The 25,024-nt window shown below is 47.4% G+C and overlaps 1 protein-coding gene across 3 annotated transcripts in view; it reads right to left on the bottom strand.

Annotated features, from left to right (window-relative positions):
• Window positions 1-13,348: 13,348 nt before the first annotated feature.
• Window positions 13,349-25,024, bottom strand: part of GRAMD2A (GRAM domain containing 2A) — a 38,114-nt gene continuing 26,438 nt past the window's right edge. The window contains exons 2-12 of one of the 3 annotated variants that reach the window (XR_016509758.1): window positions 22,977-23,069; window positions 22,047-22,104; window positions 21,642-21,717; window positions 20,945-21,048; window positions 20,233-20,331; window positions 20,034-20,105; window positions 19,470-19,532; window positions 18,332-18,476; window positions 17,989-18,088; window positions 15,313-17,213; window positions 13,349-15,220 (exon numbers count right to left, since the gene is read on the bottom strand). Coding sequence is in view for 2 of the 3 variants with exons in the window: in XM_090270070.1 (XP_090126196.1) it covers window positions 17,105-17,213; window positions 17,989-18,088; window positions 18,332-18,476; window positions 19,470-19,532; window positions 20,034-20,105; window positions 20,233-20,331; window positions 20,945-21,048; window positions 21,642-21,717; window positions 22,047-22,104; window positions 22,977-23,069 (919 nt within the window). In the remaining variant the exon portion in view is untranslated. Of the gene's footprint in view, window positions 17,214-17,988; window positions 18,089-18,331; window positions 18,477-19,469; window positions 19,533-20,033; window positions 20,106-20,232; window positions 20,332-20,944; window positions 21,049-21,641; window positions 21,718-22,046; window positions 22,105-22,559; window positions 22,632-22,976; window positions 23,070-25,024 lie in introns of those variants that run through there. The other 2 variants (XM_090270070.1, XM_090270071.1) reach the window with 2 other exon arrangements.

Raw genomic sequence — 25,024 nt, 5'->3', positions numbered from 1 at the left:
AAGCCCTACATTGTACTTCCCTTCAGATGCCATGTGTATTGTATGAAAGATAGGAAGTAGAACAAGAACAGCAGCCTGGGGTATCTCATTAAAAAAAAGAGGGAGAAAGAGGGCCTAAAGGGATTGGGTTAAATAAATCGAACTAAGCAAAGTTGGAGCATTCTGTATAGGAGTGGGAAGATTAGTCGTAAGTTCCAAAATGAGGCCAATGAAATTCCACTAAGGAAAAAAATAAGTGCCAAATGCAATTAAATGAAGTCTTCAAAATTTATTTTTTTCATTGATTTTAGAGAGAGTGAGGAAGGGAGAGAGAGGAAGAGAGGAGCATCGATTTGTTGTTCCACTTATCTATGCATTCACTGGTTAATCCTTGTATGTGCCTGACCAGGGATAGAACCCACAACCTTGGTGTATCAGGACAATGCTCTAACCAACTGAGCAACCCAGCCAGGGCTTGATGTTTTCTTATGTAGGGAAAAACTAATGTGTCACAGTGTCAAAGGAAGTGATAGCCAACTTCATTGTCAGGAATAAGAACATTACCATTACTATGGACAAACTTAACCTTATGTCCTGCAGCTTATGTTAAAAGAGAAGAGAAAAATTACTTCTTGGCTTCTTTCCTGCCTTATACCCAAACAATGCAACATGTATTTGCAAAAAGCAACCTTTCCCCACTTTCTGACTTCAGAGAGAAAATAAGAACTACCATGAACTCCTTCAATTTTCCTGACACCAAATCTACAAACCTCTCTCTACCAGTGCCCAACTCTGAACCTTTCTCACTCTTATTGCAATGATGCTCAAAGCTAAGGCTAATCCCTTCCACTATGCACAGGGATCTGTGCAAACAATTCCTTCACATACTCCTCCTCCTACTCCTCCTCAATATCATCCTCAATCTACTGGCTCCTTTCCATCAGCACCTAGTTGTATAGATGTATTTAACCTCCCCATCTTTAAATATAAATGGAAGCAGGACTGCTTTGCTCTTCTTTTCAGACAGATCTAAAGTGTCACAATTCTTCACCTCCCTTCCATTTCTCAACCCCTCTTTAATCCATATTCTACTCTCACCATTCTAGAAAAAATTATCAGATCACTAATGATTCTTCTATTAGTCCTCTAACAACATTAACCCCTCTTCCTTTATACCTAGTTTTCCCAGTACTTCTCTAACCACTCTTTCTTATTTGCCAGTTTCTTCTCCACTTGCTATGGATTCTCAGGGTTTTGTCCCAAAAGCCCCCTTCCCCTCATTGTGTACAAACTTCCCTCTCTCCCATTCGTTCCCCAGCCAACAGTAGATTCGCGCACTTAAGGTTTGTACTTCCTCTCCTGAACTCTCTTAAACAACCTGAATGTCATTTACAAGCCTCCTAGACATTGTCCCTGGTATATTTCATAGGCAACTAAAACCCAGCAAATACTACAGTTCAAATTGTCTACACATCTAAACTGCTCTAGCAGTATTCCCTGCCTCAGGAAAAGGCTCTACTGCCTCACCCAGTTCTAGCCAGAAATCTAGGAGTCGTCCTTGAATAGTATCTCTCTCACACACTTGACATCTATCAATCTGCTAATCATGTTATTCTACATCTTATTAAATCCATGGAGGTTTCTATTGCCAATGCCACCGCTCTAGTTCAGACAACCACCGTCTCTCACCTGGACCGCCATACTAGCTTCTTGAGCAGTCTTCCAGTACTCACACTCTTCATCCTCAAATCCATTTTATATTCTTCTAATACCTTTAGTAAAGCTCTGCATAATGTGGGCCCTTCCTGCTTCTCTTGCCTCTTTACAAGCTAGGCCACTCTTACCCTGGTTTACTGTGCTGCAACTCTTCAGACTTCTTTTAGTTCCTCTAGTGCACATATTCTTTTCCCCTTTAATGCCTTCCTCTGGCTGTTTCCCCCACCCCGACTCTCCCACACTGTTCATCAGGGAAACTCCTATGTAATGTCTTCCTCAGGGAAAATCTCCCTGATGCCCCAGACTAGTCTGTATTCCTTGTTTAAACAATTTCCTAGAATCATGAATCATTTCCATGTGCCCAAATCACTTAATAATTTTTGGTGGTGTAGCTCTCTCACCACTAAATTGTAAAAGCCGTAGAGCCCAGGCACCCCATGTCTGATTTGTTCACCATTGAATCTCTGCTGCTTAATGTAGTGCCTGGCACATAGACATTGGTTATTTGTTGAATGAATAATTGCAAATCTAGAAGTAATTTATTTAAAGAGAAACAGCCCATTGTCCTTCCATGGCATTGCAGCAGAAATCAAAATGCCATGTTAACCAGCACAGGATTTTATGCTTGCATAAGAGCAAGCTATGTAGGGGAGGGTTTGATGAACTTAAGCAACCTGACAGAAAATAAGGAACTCATGCAACTAGGAACTCTGACCATGGATGTCTCTTCAAACTTATCTGCTGATTTCTTAGAGATCTTTTTTTTACATTTTACATAGTTGTAATCCATGTGTAAGCACTATTTTAATTCTGCTTTTTATGAACTTCCACACTTAACCATTTCTTGTTGTATTTAAAGATAATATGGGGTTACATCAAGTTAACAGATCATGATTTTTTTAGCCATTTCCCAATTGTTGCACTTTTGGGGTAGTTCTGATGTTGTTATGAATAGCCATGCTGCAAAAACTCTTTTTTAAAATATTGATTTTAGCAAGAAAGGGAGAGAGAGAGAGAGAAACATTGATTTATTTTTCCACTTATTTATGCATTTATTGTGTGTCCTGGCTCGGGATCAAACCCACAATCTTGGCATATCAGGACAACGTGCCGACCAACTGAGCTACCTGGTCAGTGCAAGAAAACCTCTTCATTTCAAATGATCTCCTAGAGGAGCATAAAAGTGGAATTGAGACATCAAAGCATATGACCAATTTATTCCTTCATATAGATAGTCAGAGAGTTCTCAAAGGACCAGGAGATGGAAGACAAGCAGGTTCCATCAGAGTCAGACCCAGGATACACAGAAACAACCTTGGAAACCCTTGTAGAAATTAAGGTTCCAGGACTTCCCACAAGGGTTTGAAATGGGGCTTGGGTAATTTTGTGTTGAAAGAATGACCTCTGGCCCTGGACAGGTAGTTCAGTTGGTTAGAGCGTCATCCTGATACACCAAGGTTGTGTGTTCAATCCTGGGTCAGGGCACATACAAGAATCAACCCATGAATGAATAAATAAGTGGGAAAACAAATCAATGTTTCTCTCTCTCTCTCTCTCCCTACCTTCTCTCTCTTTCAAATCAGTAAATTAAAAAAAAAAAAAAATCCAGCCATATTCTAAAAAATAAAGAAAGAATGACCCCTAAACTTAAATTGTTTGGAGTTGTCCTGGGTGGAAACTTCTAGGTTACAGTCAAGTGAGAAAGAACTTTGGTTGAGTCATGATAAAAGAAATGTGATTTATTAGCAGCGTTTGTCGGTCTCCTCCATGATATCTGATAATTAGCTTCCAGAACTCTTCTGTTTTTCCTCCTACCTCATCAAGCTCTCCCCAGTTTCCTTGGTGAGGGCCTCCTTTCCTTGCAGATGTCTTGTTGACAGCTGCCATAGGGCTCAGGCCTTCATCCTCCCTTCTGTCAACAGATGCTCAGTCCCCTGATAACCTATCCAGTCTCATGTTTTAAATATCATCCAGGACTTCCAGTCAAGATGGATGCATAGGTAGACATGCTTCACCTCCTCATGCAACCATAGAAAGAATTACAACCAGGTCTCAAAAACAAATAACAACCAGAACTGTCAGAAAACCAAGCTATATGGAAGTCCAACAACCAAGGATTTAAAGAAGCTGCACTTATGCAGACAGGCAGGAGGTGCGGAGTCATGGAGATGGCATGGAGACTGGTGTGGCTTGGACAATCAGAGGCGGCAGCGGCAGCAGAACGGACAGTCCCACATTCACATGTGGTGGATAAAAATCAGGAGGGATACCCTGGGGGGTGAGCAATCCCAGCCCCAGGCCAGACATCACAGCCAAGGGTTTCAACACTGGGAAGATTACCTCTGACTCTAAAAACCAGTGGGGGTTGGGGTAGTTGAAGAAACTGCTGGATTTTTGCCACTTGAAGGGCCTGCATGGTCTTAGAACATACTCAAACCCCAGGACAGCAGCTGGAAGGGTGCCAATCACATATGGGAAGTGGGTGAAGTGACTGGAAACAGGACAAGTGCTGGGAAAATCACAAGAAGCCAGGCAGCAGCACTGACCCCTCTCTGAGCCTCCTACCACAAACAGAACCACAAACCAGTGAAGTGGGTGGCACTACCCTGGCAATTACCTAAGGCCCTACCCCACACAATTTACAGGTGCCTTTGCTACACAGGCCATGCTATTAAGTCAAGGAGTAAAAGCAGCTCTACCTAATACACAGAAACAAACACAGGGAGGCTGCCAAATTGAGGAGGCAAAGAAATGTAGCCTAAATGAAAGAATAGAACAAAACCCCAGAAAGAGGACTAAACTAAACAGAGATAGCCAACCTACCAGATTCAGAGTTTAAACACAGGCAATAAGGCTGCTCAGAGAACTCATAAAGTATAGCAAAAAAAATAAAGGAAGAAATAAAGGTACATAAAGTGAAATAGAGAAAAATATACAGGAAAACAACAGTAAAGGGAAGGAAACCAGGATTCAAATCACTGCTTTGAAACAAAAGAAAGAAAGAAACATTTAACTAGAATATAAAGAAGAAACAAGATTGCAAAAAAAAAAAAAAAAAAAATGAAGAGAGACTTAGAACCCTCTGGAACAACTTTATTTTTTTCCACATTGGAAGTTATTTATTCATGTACATGTTTTTAAAGTATATTTTATTGTTTATGCTGTTACAGTTGTCCAAATTTTTTCTGCTTTGCCCCACTCCACCCAGTACCCACTTCCCTCCAGCAGTCCTCCCTTAGTTCATGTCTGTGGGTTGTGCATATAAGTTCTTTGGCTTCTCCATTTCCTTTACTATTCTTAACATCCTCATGTCTATTTTGTTCCTACCAATTATGCTTCTTAATCCCTATACCTTTTCCCCCACTCTCCCCTTTCCCCCTCCCTGCTGATAAACCGCCATAGGTTTCTATGTCTATGATCCTGTTCCTGTTCTAGTTGTTTCTTTAGCTTGTTTTTGATTTTGCTTTTTAGATTCAGTCATTGATAGTTGTGAGTTTGTTATCATTTTAATGTTCATGGTTTTGATCTTCTTTTTCTTAAATAAGTTCCTTTAACATTTCATGTAATAATGGCTTGGTGATGATGAATTCCTTTAGCTTTTCTTTACTGGGAAGCACTTTATCTGCTCTTCCGTTCTAAATGATATCTTTGCTGGATAGAGTAATATAGATTGTATGTCCTTGCTTTTCATCACTTTGAATACTTCTTGCCAGTCCCTTCTTGCTGGCAGTTTCTTTTAAAAACTCAGCTGACAGCCTTATGGGAACTTTTTTGTAAAACTCTCTGCTTTTCTGTTACTGCTTTTAAGATTTTCTCTTTATCTTTAGCCTTTAGCATTTTATGATATGTCTTGGTGTGGTCCTCTTTGGGTCCAATTTGTGTGGGACTCTGCTTCCTGGATTTGTATGTCTATTTCCTTCACCAAATTAAGGAAGTTTTGTTTCAAATAAGTTTTCAATTTCTTGCTCTTCCTCTTCTCCTTCTGGCATTTTTGGAGATGTCCCAGAATCTTCTTATTCTCTCCTCATTTTTATGAATTCTTGTTTCTTCATTCTGTACTGGCTGACTGTTTATTTCTTCCTTATGTTCCAATTCATTGATTTGAACCCAAGCTTTCTTCCCTTCACTATTGGCTTCATGTGTATTTTTCTTTATTTCACTTAGTGTAGCCTTCACTTTATTCCTATGCATTTACCATACTCAGTCATTTCTCTGAGCATCGTTATCACCAGGGTTTTGAACTCTGCCTTGGAGCGATTAGCTATCTCCTTTTTACTTAGTTCTTTTTCTGGAGTTTTGATCTGTTCTTTCATTTGGGCCATACTTCTTTGTCTCAATTTGAGAGCCTCCCTGTGTTTGCTTCTATGTATTAGGTAGAACTGCCACACCTGTTACATTGTAAGGGGTGGAGCCTCAGGTATTCATCAGTGCACAGCAAGCTGTTTCACTATTTTGTGGTGCTGTATGTGGAGGAGGGGTCAGAGAGCGAACAATGACATTTTCTCAGCACCCACCCCTTTTCCAGTTACTTCACCCGCTTCCCATTTGTAACTGGTACTTCTATAGCTATTGCCCTGGTGATGGTTCCCAGAGTGGGTGGGTTTGCATACATTCTAGGACTGTGGGGGCCCTCTAAACAAACTCTCCTGAGTGATGGGCAGTTTCTTCCACCGCCCCCAACACCACTAGTTTTCACAACCAGAAGCTGTGAAGCTTTTTTTTCCAGGTGTTGGAATCATGAACTGCACAGTCTAGCCAAGGGTTGAGATTGTTCCCCAGGTGTCCCTCCCAGCTTTTATCCACCACATGTGAATGTGGGACTACTCATTCCACCAGCCGCAGCCACTGTGGCCTCACCTCCACCACATGCGACACTATGTCCTCTCCATTCTGGCTCCCTGGCTTTGCCCCTTCTACCCATCTGGATAAATATTAAATATTTCTTTTTAAAATTTTTGGTTGTCAGACTTCCTGCCAGTTTGATATTCTAGCTATTCTGGTTGTTGTTGTTGTTGTTGTTGTTTTCTTTGAGCTAGTTGCCATTCTTCTTATGGTTGTGAGAGGAGGTGAAGCATGTCTACCTATGCCTCTGTCTTGGCCAGAAGTTGTGACAACTTTAAATGTACCAAAATCATAGGGGTGCCGAAGGAGAAGAGGAAAAGCAAGAAGCTGAAAACTTATTTGAAAATATAATGAAAGAAAACTTCCTTAATTTGGTGAAGGAAATAGACATAGAAGTCCAGGAATCACAGAGAGTCCCAAACAAGTTGGAACCAAAGAGGATCACACAAAGACACATGATAATTAAAATGCCAAAGGCTAAAGATAAAGATGATGAGAAGATGATGAAAAGCAAGGACCTACAACCAAGATTACTCTATCCAGCAAAGCTATTATTTAGAATGGAAGAGCAGATAAAGTGCTTCCCAGTAAAGAAAAGCTAAAGGAATTCATCATCACCAAGCCATTATTAAAGGGACTTATTTAAGAAAAAGAAGAAGGTCAAAACTATGGACATTAAAATGACAATAAACTCACAACTATCAACTACTGAATGTAAAAATAAAAATAAATACAAACTAAGCAGACAACCAGAACAGGGACAGAATCATAGGTATGGGGACCATTTGGAGGTTTATCAGCTGGGAGGGGGGAGGGGGAGAAATGGGGAAATGGGGCAGGGTTAAGAAGCATAATTGGCAAGAACAAAATAGACAAGGGGATGCTAAGAATAGTATAGGAAATGGAGAAACCAAAGAACTACATGCGGGACCCATGGACATGAACTAAGGAGGGTGTTGTTGGAGGGAAAGGGGTACAGCAAGGAAGGGCAGCAAAGGGGGGTGGGAAACTGGGACAACTGTAACAGCATAATCAATACAATATACTTAAAACATTAAAAAAATAAATACCATTCGTATATCGACAGGTTCCCAAATTTATATGTCTCAGACCTCACCTAAATGTCAAACCCTTATAGTCTATTGTTCACTTGATGTCCTTACTTAGAGGTCAAAAACTCATCTCAAATTTAACATATCCAATATTACTTTTCTGATCCTCCTTCCCAAAACTGCATCACTCATGGCTTTCTTCATTTCTGTAGATCACAACTCTATCCATTCTTTCAAGCCAAAAAAACATGGAGTTATCATTTATAACTCTTTTTCTGTTATACTGCATCTCTAATTTGACAGGGGATTCTATTGTTTTTACATTTAGAATATATCCAGAATTCTTCCATATCCACCGTCTCTGCTTCTACCACCCTAGTCAGAGCCACCATTGTCCCCCTTGCCACAAAATTCTAACACTGACCTTCCTGCCTCCTCCTTTCCCTCCCTAGCAGTCAAGGATGATCCTTTTACATCAGTTTAGTACAAGTTCATTATTCAGTCCCCTGCTTCCTATTTCATTCAGAGTAAAAACCAAAGTTCTTACAGTGGTCTTACCTGATCTCCCCATGCCCCACGACCCTGTGCTGCCCACTGTTACCTCTTTGATCTCATTCCCTAGTTCTGCCCCTTGTTTTCTCTCTTCAGCCTCATGTGTGTCTTTTCTGTTCCTGAACAAGCCAGGCATCCTCGTACCTTAGACCTTTGGTGTTGGCTATTCATTCTGCCTGGAATGCCCCACAAAGTTATTCTCTCACTTTGTAAAATATTAACTTCTCAGTCAGACCTTCCCTGACCATCCTCTTTTAACTGTGATACCTCATCAGCATTTCCAATTCCTCCTTTTTTTGCTCTACATTTTTCTTTTTCTCTTAGCACTTATCACTTTCTAACATACATATGATTTAGGTTTACTGCTCCTCTCATCTCCTCCCCTTCCCACTAGAACAGATAACCCCCATGAAGACAAAGTCCTTTATCTGCTTTGTTCATTAACATATCCCAAGCACTTAGCTCAGTGCCTAGCCCACAGTAGGCACTTAGTAATTATTAAGATGGGGGAAAAAATGGAAATATGTCATTCCTAGCAACAGAATGAAAATCTGAGTCCACAGTTTTGTACAACACAGGCATTTTCCCTTTAGACCATGGATCAACAAACTGCTTAAAAGACCAGATAGTATATAGTACAGGTTTACGGGTTATGTGGTCTCTGTTTTAACTACGGCGCTGCCTTTGGACTCCAGAGCAGCCTGAGAGCAAATGTAAACAAATGGGTGTGGCTGTGTTCCAACAAAACTATTTACAAAAATAAGCAGGCTGCCAGCAGGCAGTACTTCAGTGATTTAGACAAACATACATCTGGGTAGAACAAAATTTTAGTAGATAGGTGAATGCAAACCTAGGAAAATTACAGATCAGTGGTTTCTCTGCCTGAGACAGATTGGGCATTCCTTATTCACAGTGGCCACTGAGGAATATGTGACTTGGGGGTGGGGTTGGAAGAGAGAGAATCCTGTTACCAGCCACTTTCTTGCGAATGAGCTGTCTAGAGCACATTATCTGTAGCTTTGGAGTATCCTCTAGAGGTTTCTAATACACAGAATGATCTACTTCTGAAGCCTCTTGTCCATGCCATTAAGTTCTTTGGCATTGATGATGGATTTTCTGTGACAAGAAAACCATTTTTATTTTTGCCAGCTATTCTAAAAGTGAACAGATTGGTGCAGTTGGTTATGGAAAATACCTGCCAATATTCTGAGGCTCAAGCCCTAATCTCCTGCCATCTAAACAAGTGATTCTCTGTCAGGGGTATCCCTGCCCCTCCTTCCCCTCTCAGGGGACATTTGGCAATGGTGGGAGGTGCTGTTGGCATCAGGTGAGCAGAGGCCAAGTGTGTGGCTAAGTATCCTAAAAGGCAGAGGGTAACCCCCCCATAACAAAGATTGCAGACCAAAATGTCAGGTAGTGCTGAGGTTGAAAAATGTTTTCTGCTGGACTTTGAATCTCCCTTGTACTCCACTGGCAAACCAATATTCCTAAACCATCAAATTTATCCTTCACTCCTAAGTTCCAACACTCCTAATTCCTGAAAAATCAAGTCTCTTCTTCTCATCCTGGCATTTAGATCCCGAGGGATTTAGCCCACTACATATCTGTTCCCCAGCAGGAACTCTGCTTCTCCCAAGTTTGCCTCTGCACCATCCTCTGCGCCACCATCCTTTTACCAAACTTCCCCCCAAAACACATACCATGTGAGGATCCTCCCCACATCTCTCTTCCTACCCGAATCTTACTCATTCTTTGAAACCCACATGTGCTGCATGCCTTTCTGCCACTAAGTCAGTGTCTACCACTCCCTTTTGTACTTAGCACGAGCTCATACGTCTTACACTGTTATATAGCTATTCCCTTTATCTTGTCTCCTCAATAAACTCCTCAGAGGAGTCTGTATTGTATTTCTGGCCTTTGGGTCTCGGTTTCCATAGGTGTGCAGACTATATTGCTGTATTGAGAATTTCTTGTATTGAGAGTCAAATGAGACGAGTATGAAAAGCACCTCACATAGGGCCTGGTGCTCACTTAAGTGCTCAGAAAATTATAGTGTCACAGTATGTATAGAAGCATACATTCCAGAGCCCATAAAAAGTGCTTAATAAAGCTCTTAAATGTTACATACTGGAGAGAGTGTGTATTCAGAGTAGTCTGGTATTTGGTATTTGGAACTGAGAGCCAAGAAAAGCTCCATCAGAAACCCAATACCAATGAGCACACCTTCACGCTAGAGTGAATCTAGGAGCAGTGGGTGTCACATTTTCCCAAAGTGGTGCTGAAGCCAACATTTCTGCATTTAACAAGTTAATGAACAGCTTGTGAATGACACTTTGCCCACTCTGACCCAATTTAGAAGGGTGCCAATACGATAAGACGATAAGACGTGAATATGCCACACTTGGCTGTGCTGGGGTTCCAGCTGTGCCCTCCCTAAGAGCGTTTGCTCTCCACCCCTGGAGGGTCTGTTGGTGGGATGAGGCGGCTGTGAGTGCCCGGCCTTTCCCAAGCGGAAGAGAGTGCCTTGTTTCAGTTCCTGGGAGAGAAGTGAGTGGCGCCTGGTATTCCGAGCAGCCCAGGTTTGGCTTTGGGCCAGGCACTGAGTGGCAAACAAGAAGGGACACATTCCAGAAAGTCAAGGAGCCCTGCCAATGAGCAGGCGGCCCAGCAGGCAGGGCCTGCCGGGCGCCAGCTGCTCCTTGGCTCTGTGGAGGTCAGGCACGCACGAATGGATTCGGGTGTCTCTGGATTATCCTCTCAGAGGCTTAACCACCTCCCTCCCTCTCTGCGATCAGAGGACAAAGCATGTGTTACTGTAAGATGTGGATCTTCTCTGCTCTGGGGTCCAGCCCCTTATCTCTAAATGAAGGAGGAGGAGAAACTGTGTTGTTGCCTCCTGAAATGACACTGCAGGGGCCAGCGTTCTCTAAGTCTGTGCCCTGAGTAAAAGGACATGGTACTGACAAGGAGGATGAAAGCCCAAGATGTCAATGCCCTTGTTGGAAGAGAAGCTGAGCTTTCAGCCGCCCCCTGCAAACTTCATCTCCTCAGACGTAAATACACGCTTAAAAAAAAAAGTTTTTATTTATTTATTTATTGAGAAACATTGATTGGTTGCCTCTCCCATGTCCCCAAGTGGGGACCTGGCCCGCAACCAGGCCTGTGCCCTGACCAGGAACTGAACCAGAGACCTTTAGGTTTGCAGGCTGGCACTCAGTCCACTGAGCCACACCAGCCAAGGGCCACACATTTGTTCTTCACCCCTGCCAGTTCTTCCTTCCCACAGGCCAGACCTTTAGAAGATCCGGAGAGTCTTGGGAATGTGCTCCTTTCAGACTCACCTGGGGCCTTTCTCCAGGCTTTGTGAAAGAAGAGAGAAGCAGAGAAGAGAAAGGACCACAGGGGACAGGGAAGAAATGGCAGTGTGGTGGCCCTGGACCAGGCCTGGGCCAATTTTCACCCCAAAAGGGGCCAGAAGGGCGCTTCTTTGAAAAAGAACGAAGTCTGTCCCTCACTACCTGGGCTCAGTTCCTGCTGGACTTTGCTGCCACCTAGTGGCCTAGTTGGCATTTCTTCCTCTTGGAGACCAGCCTAGGGACTAGGGCTCAGTCCTGACCTAAGGCAAACCAAAGAGCCTTTTCTGAGAAGATTTTCTGCCCTAGCACGCCCTGATTCTGCGGCCCAGCAGCTAGGACAGAGGAGCAGCACAGATTCACGACCTCATCCAGCTCCATAAATGTCCTAAAGCCATGACCGGCAAGTAGGAGGGCCAGGGCTGGCATGGCTGGGCGCCTGCCTGGGTGGGAGCAGAGTCTTGCTCCTAGGATGCAGTTTTCCCCAACTCCCCTCATTCCTGACCGCCCTTCTCACTAGAACTCTTGGCCCTCCTCACATCTGGCTACAGCCTGTGTTGCAGAACTGAAGCTCCTGCATTATATATGTATATGGATTTTCTTCTCTCCTTTGCTCCAAATTTAACAAAGTTGTTTCTCCCTAATAAAGTTAGCTCATTTCAACTTAAAAATATAAATATAGAATTAAATGTCCTCTCTGTGATGCTGCTACTGTGAACCAGTCCCTGGGAATCGTGAAAAGGGGGTATATGTACATACTATCATGCGTAGATTATCAGCCGTATTTTCCTGCACATTACATTCACAGGTTTATCTCCTTTAGCAAAGGGGAGCACTTGGTTTCTGCAACCACCGATGCTGCCAGCTCCAAACTCAGATCTGAGCTGCAGTACCCAAGGATTATATAAAACCCAAACTCCCTTCTTCTGCCTACCTCTCCAACCTCTTTTTAAAATAAAATTTTAAATTGTAAAATACACTTAAAATTTACTGTCTTAACCATTTTAAATGTATCGTTTCATAGTTTAAAGTATATTCACATTACTGTGCAAGAATCACTACCTTTGTCCTCTAGAATTCTTTTCATCTTTCAGAACTGAAACTCTATATCCCTTAAACAATAACTCTCCATGCCCCTCCCTGCAGCCCTTGGCAACCACCATTCTACTTTCTATCTCCACGGATTTGACCACCCTAAGTACTTCATATAAGTAGAATCACACAGCTTTTGTTTTTGTGTCTGGCTTATTTCCCTCAGTATAATGTCCTCAATGTTCATCCATGTTGTGGCATGTGTCTAAATGTCCTTTCATTTTAAGGCTGAATAATTCTGTGTGCATACACCACATTTTGTTTCACCACTCACATGTTGATGGACTCTTGGGTTGCTTCTATCTTTTGACTATTGTGGATAATGCTTCTAAGAACATGTATGTACAGATAGCTCTTTGAGATCCTGTTTTCAATTCTGTTGGGTGTATGCCCAGAAGTATTACTGGATCATATAACAATTCTAATTTTAACTTTCTGAAGAACTGCCATATCTTTTCCACAGTGGCCACACCATTTTACATTCCTACCAACAGACTATGTATTCCAATCTCCCCACACCCTTACCAACATTGATTGTTTTCTGTTTCTTTGACAATAGCCATCCTAATGGGTGTGAGGTGGGGCCTGACTGAGAGTGGCTCTGGTTTGCATTTCACTAATGGTTAGTGATGTTGAACATCTTTTTCATGTGCTTGTTTGCCGTCTGTGTGTCTTCTTTGAGGGGGAAAAAGTCTATTCAAGTCCTTTACCCATTTTTATTTTTATTTCAAAGATTTAATTAATTTATTTTTAGAGAGAGGGGAAGGGAGGGAGAAAGAGGGAGAGAAACATCGGTGTGAGAGAGAAACATTGATTGGTTGCCTCTGATATGTGCCCCGAACAGGAGCTGAACCCACAACCCAGGCATGTGCCCTGACTAGGAATGGAACCAGTGACCTTCCACTTCGTAGAATGACACCAAACCACCTGAGCCACACCAGTCAGGGCCCTTTACCTATTCTTAAGTAGGGTGGTTTGTTGCAGTTGTTGAGTTGGCCTCTTCAACCTCTTTTCATGTCACTGTCCCACTTAATTAGTATCCTAGAGACATGTAGACAGTCTCTTTCTCTGACACATAAGCACTCTTTCCTACCTTTTGCAGGTGCTGATCCATTTGCTAGGAATGCTCTTTTTCCAGCTCCACCCATGGCTGGAACCAGCTTAAATGTCACTTCAGAGAATCTTTCTTGACCACCCATCTAAAGCCATCTTCCTATTTGACCTCATATCACTGTTTCTTTCCTTCTTGGAGCTTAATCCACATCTGCAGTTACCTCATTTGTTTACATATTTACTTGGGACTTACATTTACATGGAACACAAGTGCCAAGGAGATGCAGAGATACTGCCTAACAGGGTCATCGCTACAGTGTGGGGCCCAGCATGGTACCTGCACATAGTCCGGGCTCAATATTTACTGAATAAGTGAATTCCTACTAGAGGGGGCATCTAGGGAGAAAACAAGGTGATGTGGCCCCAACTGAAGCTTAACCTGCCAAATCTAGGCTTGATGTCATAGAAAAGATCACAGGAATTTTCTGGTGCAGAGTTCTAGACTTTAATTCCCTAGTCAGAGCACAGTACTATTAAAATCGTGAACAGTGCTCCCCAGGAGAAATGGGGAAGGTGTCTCCATGTCCCCCCAACAGAGACAGACTGCGGTGGTTTGCTGTGACCAGCCTTACCCTTTGCCATATGCCTGAAGTATGAGTTAGCTCAGCTAAAGTCCTATGAGACTTGCAGAATACTTGGGATTCTAGGAATGACTTGGGCTTTATCAGTCTCCCTGGTGCCAGATATGTCAGTGAGAGTACCTTTAGTGAGCAGTCAAAAGATAAAAATGAACTTTCTGTATTACAGGACACTAGAAAAATCAGAACTGTTTTATTTAAAAATATTTTCAAAGGCTAATGCCATAGTGGAACAACCCAAAAATAGTTGAACCAAACTCTCAGGGAATTAGAGGAGCATCGGCCAATACAAAGCAGACCTGTATAAATACACGCAGTTTATAAATGAGCACATCAGAACATACACTGGCCCCAGAGAACCAGGCTGGGGGACAAATGGGAGAAACAGGGGGAGGACCCTCTAGAGGGGCAGGCACACCCATCCCACTCAAAGCCCTAGTCCCTCAGAGGGCCCCCAAAGCCACCTACCCTACAGCATGCCTCTTGCCCCTTCTGAGCCTGGGACACGGCTGCAGACTGTGTTCATCAGCATCTTGGCATAGCCACCTACAACTTGGCACCTCTCATGGCCTCTGGTACAACTTAGCAAGGCTCAGAGAATGGATCTGCTCTCCCCACCCTTCAGCAAGGACCAGGGAGGGGAGGCTCCAAGGCAAATAAATATGATGAAAAGGACTGATGAAGGCGGCTGGTTTCTAAAAAAGGATGAGTATTTCATTCATCCAGTGTGGCACTGTAGGGAAAATGGAACAGTGAGTTTCACCTGAGACGTACAGATTTGGTGCAAGCAACTCACAAGGCCAGGCTCAAAACTTAATCCTAGATCCCTGGCAAGGGGAGAGGAGGAACAGACCTCCAGTCCAAGCTTAGGGAGTTGTCACCAACTGTCAGTCCCTCCAGTCCTCATTTCAGTTTGTCATAAACAGGACAGACGATCACGGCTCTGTAATAAATAATTTCCATTTGGACTTCTCCCCAGTTAACCTCTCAGGCGTCTGAAAAGGGGAAACAGTGGCTGCTTCTGACAGCACTCACCCATCACCAGGGACTTTCCCCGCTTCTGCAGGGGTACAGGACTTCCCAAGGCACCACCTCAACGGATGGCACTCCTGGGGAGACAGGCCGGAGTTCTGAGGTGCAGAGAAGCTTTTCAGAGTAGAGAAGGAGGAATATTTAAAGAAGAGCTGCAACTGTATTTACGCTTTCCAACCCCTACCTCTCTTGTCCCCAAACGTATCAGATTGACCACCTTGGTCCCTGCACTGTACCAGACCCACTCAGACACCTCCACCTTATGCATGGAGAGCAGAGCCCATGGGGCTGCCACGGGTGATAGGAGCATCACGCCCAGTCCCCAGCCAAGCCTCCCCGACAGGCTGCCCTTGGCCATGTCTAATACCCAGGCAGCCAGGCAGGGAGTACAAAGCAATACCTCAGATCAAAGCTACCACCCTTGTCATACCTGCTTTCCACCTATGGCACTTTGGAAATGTTTGTGCACAGCAGGGGGAGATCCAGTACCCGTCTGTGATCAAAGGCCCTGCTCTACCTGTCTCAACAGGAAGTGGCAACTGAGGATATGGAATGCTAGACCTCTGTTCTCCCTCACATCCCCTGTCACTTCCGTCTGCTCCGGCAGCGTCCTCCCAGATTCAGCCAGCCTTCTCACAAGGGGCCAGAACAGGGAGCCTCAGCCCAGCATAAATTTTTTTTGTTTGTTTTATCATCAACCGAGGACATGCTTATTGATTTTTGTGAGAGCAGAGGGGAGGAAGAGAGAGGGAGAGAAATATTGATGTGAGGGAGAAACATCAGTCGGTTACCTCCCACATGTACCCTAACTGGGGATTGAACCTGCAACATAGGCATGTGCCCTGACCGGAAATCAAACTCACAACATTTTGGTTTATGAGACGATGCTCCAACTAACTGAACCACACAGGCCAGGGCAAATACTCCTTTCTTGAAGGTACCCTGGTCACAAGCCCTCCCCTCTCCCCTTTCACAATTTGCCTCCGCCTTCTTCCAGTCTGCCCTAGGCCTGATGGGTTGGTGCCTGGACCCCTACAGAGAAGTCCTTTGGGCCCCAGAGCAGAGACTCTCAGTATGTGGGGAGAGAACAGAGCCCACACTCATGGTTCGGGTCTTGGCCTCTGTCCCATCCCTGGTGAGCCATGTGACAGTCAGAGCTGCATCCCAGGTATCGGAGCACGGCTTCTGTCCCTTGGGGGTGGGCCCCAGTGTCCTGCCTGTGAGCCAGAACTGCTTCCGAGGAATAAGGTGAATTGTTTCTCACTTAAGTAGTTGCTGAAGCTCAGTGGACAGAATTCCTCCGCTGGTTCTAAAAATCTGGCTTTTTGTCTGAGTTCAAAATTGTAGGAGTGTTTTAAACAGGTATTTCTGTTCACTCCTTAGAGGAAGGAGAAGAGTTGGGGGAAGAGGAGGGATCTGGAATCTTCTCCTTCAGAGTCAGAGGCAGCACAGCAGCAGAAGCAGCAGCAGAAACCCAAGGGGACCACCGATGGAACCTTAGCACCCCAGGCGCTCTTCTCGGAGGGGTGAGGACTAAGGCCGAGACTCTGCTACCTGCACACAGGAGACGTGCCCAGATCAGAGAAAGGGCCTAGAAGGTAGGAAGACAGGTCAATGCAGCCTCCCGCTCCTAATCCCATAACACGGGTGGGGCTGGGATCTGTGTGCCCTGCACACTCTGCCCACCTTGCCTGCCATCAAGCCAGCTTGTCAGGGGCTGAGCCAGCCCCGCGAGGGTAACAAGCAGCCTGGCTGTAGCCCTGAGTCGCGGAGGCATTGGGAGGAGAAGGGGGCATCACCTGTGCCCAGGGACCGGGCCGTCCCAGTTCAGGGAGCATAGCTGCTGTTCCAGCCGGGAGATGCGAAATGCCAGGTAGGATGAGGACATGACCAAGAAGCAGATCCTGGAGGAAAAGGGGCACGGGGAGTTGAATCTCTCTTCTAGAAAAGAGGCATTTGTTGAGGCTCACCAAAAGTAGGCACGGGACTGAGCTGCTCTGGCCATTGAGAGAATTACAGAGCCCTTTACCCTGCAGCCACATTCCAGCCTGGGCATCTTTCATCCCGAAGGCCACAGTGGGGTCCTGAGACTCATCTCCATGGAGGTTCGGGTTCTTCAGCAGATCCCATCTCCCCTCTAACCAGCCACCTAGGTCCTGCACCTCCTCTGAGAGAGGAAGAGCACCCTCTCCCTCAAAGGCAGTAGGCCCCGGCGAGCTGAGCCAGAGGAAGGCCATGAGGCAAGGTGAGAGGCAGCCAGAGGCTGGCTGTTCACGCCACAGCCCACCTCGCCCACTATCTGCTGGTCCCGAGGCACAGCTACAGACAAGCTTGGGGCACCAGAACTGCTTTCCCTAATCTATCTGATGGCCCTCTCCAATTTTGCCAGCCCTCCCCAATTCTGTGCAACTTGTCCTCTTCCCAACAGTTTCATACCCTGCCCCTTCCCATTGCACAGCTTTAACCCTAAATTACAGGGTTGTAAAAATAAAAACTAGAGATAGTTCATCTCACCGCAGAAGGGCCTGCCAGGTGTCCTCCAGACCCCACCCAGGAGCTTCCAGTTGACTCAGAGAATCTTCCCTCACTCTGGACAGCGACCTCCCCACACACAGGACCCCTGCTCCAAACACCCAGACAGCTGGTGGGTTTACCCCCTCCGCCAATAAAGTCACTTACAGCACGAAGAAGACCTTGAGGAGCCGGTAATTCCAGAGCCTCAGTTCCTCGCTGCTCCTGGGCTCCTCCTCCAGCACTTCCTGTGCACAGACAGCATTCCCTGCAGTAAGAGAGCAGTTAGTCATCTTCCTGGGGCAAGCGGGACCCCAGCTCAGTGTGGGCATGCCCACTGCCTGCCAGTCTCTGAAGCTGCTACACTCCTGGTTTTCTCTACGGACTTGGAGAAAGAAAGAAACAGCTCTCAAAAGCCCTACTGGCTGTGATGATCCCTGTTCACAGAAGTGGGAGGAGGAGAAGCCTGATCTTTGCACACCGCTGCCATGATCAAGCCCCCTGAACTCACCAGGCCCTGGAGGTTTCCTGGAGGGGAAGAAGCTGTCCGGGGAGTCTGTGGATGCCGGAGGGATGCAAGGGGTGCTGTCTGGGAGGCACAGGGACCTAGAGGCAGGGCACACTTTTCTCCACTTCATCTCAGGGATGAGAACTTCCTGCAGAGAAAGCAGGAGAAGCTATCCCATCACGGCCTTCGGGATCTTACGTGCTCTAAGGGGCCCACAGTAGCTTTAGCAAAGCCCTCTCAAGATATTAACAACACAGATGCCGAGCACAGCGTGGGAGCAGGTACGGGGAGGGGCACCACTGCCAGAGCCATTGAAGTCTCTCCTGTCTGCTCCCTCACTGTGACCAGCTGCTCTTCCAGGGAACAATGTCTTTGAAGACCGCTGGTGGAGAGCTGCAGTGGGAACCAAGACGTGGGCCCACCCAAATGCGTGCTCAGGTCAGCTGAGCCCGAGAAGGCCCAGCACAACCTGTCTCAGGTGGGAGAGGTCATGACTCATAATCTGGCCTCTAAGCCTGAGCATGTCACTGATCTTGGCAGTGGACACTTAAGGTCCCCGTCAACAAAAATGGGAACATCACCTTCTATCTCCCTGCATGGCATTGTGCATACTGCATGCTTGGCTGACTGCTTAATAGTGACTGAAGGAGACTTCAAACACCATGGGGCCATTTCTACCTCCACCCCTACTCTTAAAAACTCAGCTCTGCCTACCCAGAACCCCAGCTGCCAAAGGAAACTGCAGGGACCTCAGCAAGTCTAAAATGAGTCTGTATGAGTTCTACATTAATAGCCTCTGAAGTTCTTCCCCAGAAACATCTCTGTCCCCTTAAAGGCTCTCCTGGCTTTGCTAAAAGAAAAAGGATGGGTCCCTGGTTCTGTGACTGTAAAGGTGTGGGATTCAACCTGGACTGTTCTGGGGGCCTAAGTATCTGTTCTGCTTACAAAGTCAGTAGATCTGCCCAGGACCTGGTGGCTCTGCATGGTGCAGTGGGTCTAGGGGACCCCTGACACAGCATGGTTGCTGGCTCTTGAGCCTGGTGCCTTAGTCCTGCATTGTGGGCCCCTGCCTGGAAGGCCTGATGCCTCGAGCCACAGCCAATCTCAAGCCAGCAGCTTTGCTCCCAGCCTCAGCTCTCACCAGAGACTCGCACTCAGGTTCCTCTGGAAATTCTCTTACACTTAGACTCTTCTTGCTGGAAGGCTGAGGAGGAAAGGGAATAGGTGTTACTTGTCCATCCGGAAGAGCCACAGGGAGGCATTAGCATGCCCTAAGAGAGCTTTACCTCCATTTTGGATCAGATGGAGCCTAGCTCCCAGAGTTTGCTGGAGCAGAGGAGCAAGTCCACAGCAACTACTCTCCCAGGCTGCCACCACCCCTCCCCCTTCCTCGCCTTAGGCCGGAGGGAGCTACAGGCACCCGGGGAAGCAGCTCTTGCTGCTGTATGTCTGTACACTGAAGAAGGACAAGGGAGAGCATATACATGGGGACACATGAGGTCCCACTGAACTCAAAGAGACATGCTCACAAATACACACAGTCCAAAGACTGCCTCTGGTACAGAGCCTGAGCCTGTTACTGCCCTCTCACTGCCCCTGTTCCCTGTGCTGAAGAATGGGCCGGCCTCCCCAACAGCCTTGTCCCAAGGCCTCAGTCCAGGCCTGAGCAGCCTCTCTGCCTAACTCCTGCCCCTGAGCTCCATACCTGTAGGTGAGTGCAGACCCTCCTCAGCATGTCAAACACACTGTCCCGGGAGAGCAGTGACACAAAAACATACTGGGACATGGAAAGAAAACAAAGGGATGGGGTGAGTAAAGACTTGGGAGCATGCTGCAGTCAGGCTGTGGGCTCCTGAGGTGGGACAGGAGGCGGACAAGAGAGTGTGGCTCAGAGACTCACCGACCTTCTGGCTAGTGTTGGTGGTGATGGCCAGGCCATTGGGGAGGAGCCGGGCCATCTTGTGTTTTTTTATCATTTGCACAGACACCACGGGAATGACCACCTGAGAGGGGAGAGGCATGCTTCTCTCAGGACTCAGTCCCAAGAGCAGGGTCCCTTTGCTTCCGGCACAGGGCCCCAGCCCCAGCTCGCAGTGAGCCAAGCACAGCACCGTGGAGAAGCCTGGCTCCATGCGGGAGAGTATCTGAACCTTCCGCTTCTCATGCAGGCTCCCCTCTCAGTTATCACCCACCGTGCCCAGCCTTGGCAGCACGTACCACTCCAGGCTTTCACCCTCTTATCCAGGAGGCCAAGTATGGCAGCTCTGTTGAACCTAAACGCTACTAATGGACTTCCCTGAGCTAATTCCTGATCACATTTATGGTTCCCCCTAAAGGTGACATCCCACTCTGATTCTGAAGGCATTTCAAAGGTGGAATAATTTGGCTGAGAACTGTTCAGGCCAACACAGGCCAGACATGGAGTGTGGATTTGGGGCCCCTGTTTGGGAAGGGGCAGCACTGACAGCAGGCAGGATGCCCCACAGCTGCTCACCCAGCCAGCAGGCAGTGGGACAGGCGAAGCGGAAGGCATGCCCGCAGGGCAGGGGCCACCTTTTCCCTGGGCTGGGGCTGGGCCCTCACTGGACTACGGCAGACCTTGCTGCTCTTTACTACCTTGATATCCTTGCCGAAGAGGCTGGCATGGAAGCAGAGCCAGTTGGGGGAGATGTAGAGCCGGCCCTGGAGAAGGAGATCCCTCTGGAGAGCACAGGAGCACACTGGGAAGTCACAGGAGAGAAGACTACCATGGGCGAGGTCAGCCAGGAAGCCCCAGGAGCCGAAGAGTCCAGAATCCAGCCTCAGGAACTGTCTTCCTCAGACCCCCACTTCCCAAACAACCCATCCCCCAGTGCCCCAAGAGTCCTGACTGCCCCCACCTCACCCCAGCAGTCTGCCAGAGCCTTCCTTTCTCCATCCATGCCCCAAAGGGTCGGGGCAGCTCCTGCCCTGCTTCCCCAAGCCTAGATTCTCACTCCCTCAAGCAGAAGCCCTTGCCCTGCCTACCCTGCCTGCAGAGAGGACCCTGATTGTGCAAATGGTCCCACAGGTGCAGGGAGAGGCCTGAGCAGAGAAAGAATAGTCACTGATAAGAGCAGAACAGAAATAAGATTTGGAAGCCCTGGCATTTCTTCAAGAAAACATTTATAAATTCAACTTCATATCCCACAGCAGCTTAGTCTTCTCACACTTTTGAAGGAAAAAGGACCAACCACATCCCAAGGGCAGCCATTTCCCATTTTTAAATTGTGAGGTCCGTGCTGGATCTCGGGCACTACGGCACCTGCCCAGGCACGCCAGGGAGACAGCTCACCTTTGAGGACCACCTCCTCCAAGGGGATATCCTTGAACAGCTTATGGTATTGCTGGTTGTATTTACTCAGCAGTGTCTGCAAACACACGGGCTGGGGCTGAGAAGTCCTGGGAGATCACACACCAAAGGGGCCCTGCTCTAGCCACCAGGAAATAATGCCACGAACCCCCAGGGACTGAGCATGAAGAGGCCCGTAAGAGGCCAGTGGGGGGTGCAGAGGGCTGAGTTCCAAGCACAGCTTGTCTCCTGCTCACTCTGGGTCCTGACAGGCAGCCTATAATTGGAAGGGGGATGCACCACTCCCACCCAGGAGACCAGTGGCCAAGGAGCCAGCAGTCACTGAGTTCAGGCAGCCCAGGGCCCCTCCCTTGCTGGGCAACAAGGAGTCAGCCTCCACATACTTACCTCTTCTCGACTGTACTTCTTTATCTCTTCACCCTTCAAGCCTTCTGGCCAGTGCAGACTGCAAAGGAGACATTCCGTTCCAGGGACAAGGAACCCTCGAGTCCTACCCATGCATCCTCAGTGCCAAGTCTGCCTTGGCTTTAAGCCAGAAGCTTGGGGCAGGGATTGGAGATGGGCTCTTTCCTAGGGGCCACAGCATAGTGACAAACCCAGCAGCCAATTAACTCGACCCTGGGAAGGATGCTCCTGGATGCTCAGAGGAGCCAGGCAGAGGAGTCTCAGTGACCCCTCCTCCCAGACAGCTGTGAGCAGTGGCCCCCGAGGAGGTTTGCTCAGCCTGAGCTTAGCTCTCCCAGAGATGCTGAGGAGCCACCTACCCCTGGGTGTCAAAAACCCTTTCCCATTTCTCTGGCCAAGGGTAAGCAGAGGAGCAGACTAGAACAAATGAGCAGGAGGCACAGGGACGAGGAGGACCAGTTTGGGGAGCCGGTGAGATGGAGGTGCCAGACTCACAGCTCCGGGGCCTGACCAAGGGCCATGATCCCGGCAGGGCTGCCCTCCCCGCGGCCTCCTTCTGGTGGCCTGGAGCTCTGCAGTGAGGAGTGCGGCAGACTCACCTGACCTCGCAGAGGCTACCAAGGATTGGGGGGTAGGGCGGGGAATGGGGTGGTGCTGAAACGCAAACCTTAGTCCTAGCCAAGTTGGCCTGAGGACAGGTGGGCAGGGGAGGAGGCTGGTAACCTGAGAAGCCTGGACTCTGCTAGGTGCCAGTGCTCTGGGTCAGGCCTGGGAGTGGGAGGAAGAGGCCCTGGGCAACCTTGGCTCCACCTACCATCTTCACTCAGCCTCACAGTCCCATTTCTAACAGGTCGCCTTCCGAGAGCTTTCCACCACCAATCCATATGCATACCTGACTTAGCAGGGCCTCACCTGGAGTTCGGGGGTGTCTGAACCCTGTCGAATTTCTCTGTGCAGAACACAGGGCTCTTCAGAGAAGCGGCCTTCCCATGCATCTGTTGGTTGCTAAGAAGAAATAGGTCCACATTGGGAAGGCGGGCTTCATGGGGACAGCTTTCCCTAGCAGGTCCATCGTATCCAGGGCAGTTGCCTCTGCTCGCCACCCCAGACTAGCCTGCTATCCAGGGTGAGGCTGTGAAGACACCACGGCCCTGAGGCAGCAGCTCAGACAGGTATTCTGGGCAGCCAGCAGAGGAAGGAGTCTCACTAGTTGTCTTTCCTAGAAGCCTGAGTTCAGTTTATTACTGGGCCAGAAGAAAATCTACCTCATGCGAATGCCAGACAGAATTAGGCCTCTGGCCCTACCCTTAAGAAGGCACACTGGGAGGGAGACTCACTCAAGGCTGAATGCCAGTTTCTGAAGGCCCGGGGAGCATTACCACAAACCTTCGGGTTCTGGGAAAGGACACTGAGCACAAGAGGCCTTATCAAAGCTGAGGTGTGGGAGTGGATTCCAGACAGCCTTCAGGTAAGTGTGGGCCAGGAAGGCAGGGGCTGCCCAAACCAGGAAGTCACCATTGGCTGCCTTTGGACAATCAGGGTAGCTCAGCTTGAGAGCCAAACCACCTAAAAAATGTTTCAGACAGAAGGGTCCGGAAGGAGGAGACACCCTCTTCCTGGGCAGAGGGGGCTCCTCAATGGCCTTTGAGTTCATGCCTCCACTGAATGGCTCCAAATAACAGGGTTCCCTGCTTTCTGCCCTTCCGGGGAAGACCAGCTTGAAATAATAATAAAGCCTGAGCAGTCAGACTAGCCCTCAACTGAGTGGGCCCAGGACTGACAGAAAGAGATGGTGACCAAAAAGCAGAGCCAGGGCAGGACAGTGCAGGGGTGAGAATGGGTAACAAGGCCCTGTGCAGTGGTTTCTCCCAGATAAAGAGCCTGCAGATCCCAGCGCGCAGTTGCTCTGAGCTCTGTGACTCAGGCAAGTCAAAGTTCTCTCCTTCAAGAGCAGATTTACAGGCTCAGCAGAGATCTGCCAGGACACTCAGAGATTATTTAGTCTGACGCACCTCCAACCAAACCCTTGTACAGATTAGGAAACTGAGACCTAGCAAGAGACAAGCTATATCCAATGTCATAGCCATGTGACCTTGTGAGCTCTGCCTCAGCCTTATGGAGGGTTTTAATATACACACCAGCATATATTTTCTAAATCTTGCAAAGTGACAGATTGTACTAATGATTGGACCCTTTTGTTACAGAGCAGGGCCCTAAAATCCCCAGAGCCCGTGGTTTGGGAATGGGGGAAGGGGACAGCTTTCAAGATACCTTTGCATATCTATGGCTGGTGGCTAGTGTCTTAGTTATGCGAACGGTTTTGGTTCTTCCAAGGCCTCAAGGAGATGGGAGGGAGTTTGACTATGGAATGGTGAGGAAAGAGCACACAGGGCCTGCACAAGGTTCTGTGAATGGTCAGAACCGGTTACCACACCCACTGCATCACAGGCCACATCAGGGATATAAAAAGAAGGTGGCAGCTATTTTGGGCAAGTAGAGTAGAGAGATCCACGAAGTTTGCAGAGAAGTAGAGATCCATGAAGTTTACAAGGAGGTAGCGAGAGGGAAAAATCCACGTGATTTGCAAAGAGGTAGAAAGAGAGCAACATAAAGTTTTAGAAGGAAAGAGATCCATGATCCAGTGCAACATGGCACATATTTTCCTGGAGAGTTATATGGAGGTTGATGACATTGTACACCAGATCCTGAAGGAGAGAGCTGACAGATAAGGGATGGGGAACTTCTGGGCATGTTTTTGGTTTCTAGTCTTTTGGGGAGCAAGAGAAGTGCTGGGTCATGTGGGAGAACAGGGCTCTGAGCTGAAGTGTTCACTGCCCTCCCCAGATTGGAATATAATAAATAAAGACCTGTTTTCCTCAATACTACTTGCTGGGTTTTACATCAAGGTGCCATGTGAAAGAACCCCCTTTTGCTCTGTAACACTTAGACTCCTAAAGTTA

This window comes from Furipterus horrens, unplaced genomic scaffold (genome assembly GCF_987537825.1).
Source record: "Furipterus horrens unplaced genomic scaffold, mFurHor1.1.pri manual_scaffold_3, whole genome shotgun sequence".
In the NCBI taxonomy this organism is placed as follows: Eukaryota; Metazoa; Chordata; class Mammalia; order Chiroptera; family Furipteridae; genus Furipterus; species Furipterus horrens.
The sequence above is the reverse complement of the archived record's forward strand: the minus strand, read 5'-3'. Positions and strand labels throughout refer to the sequence as shown.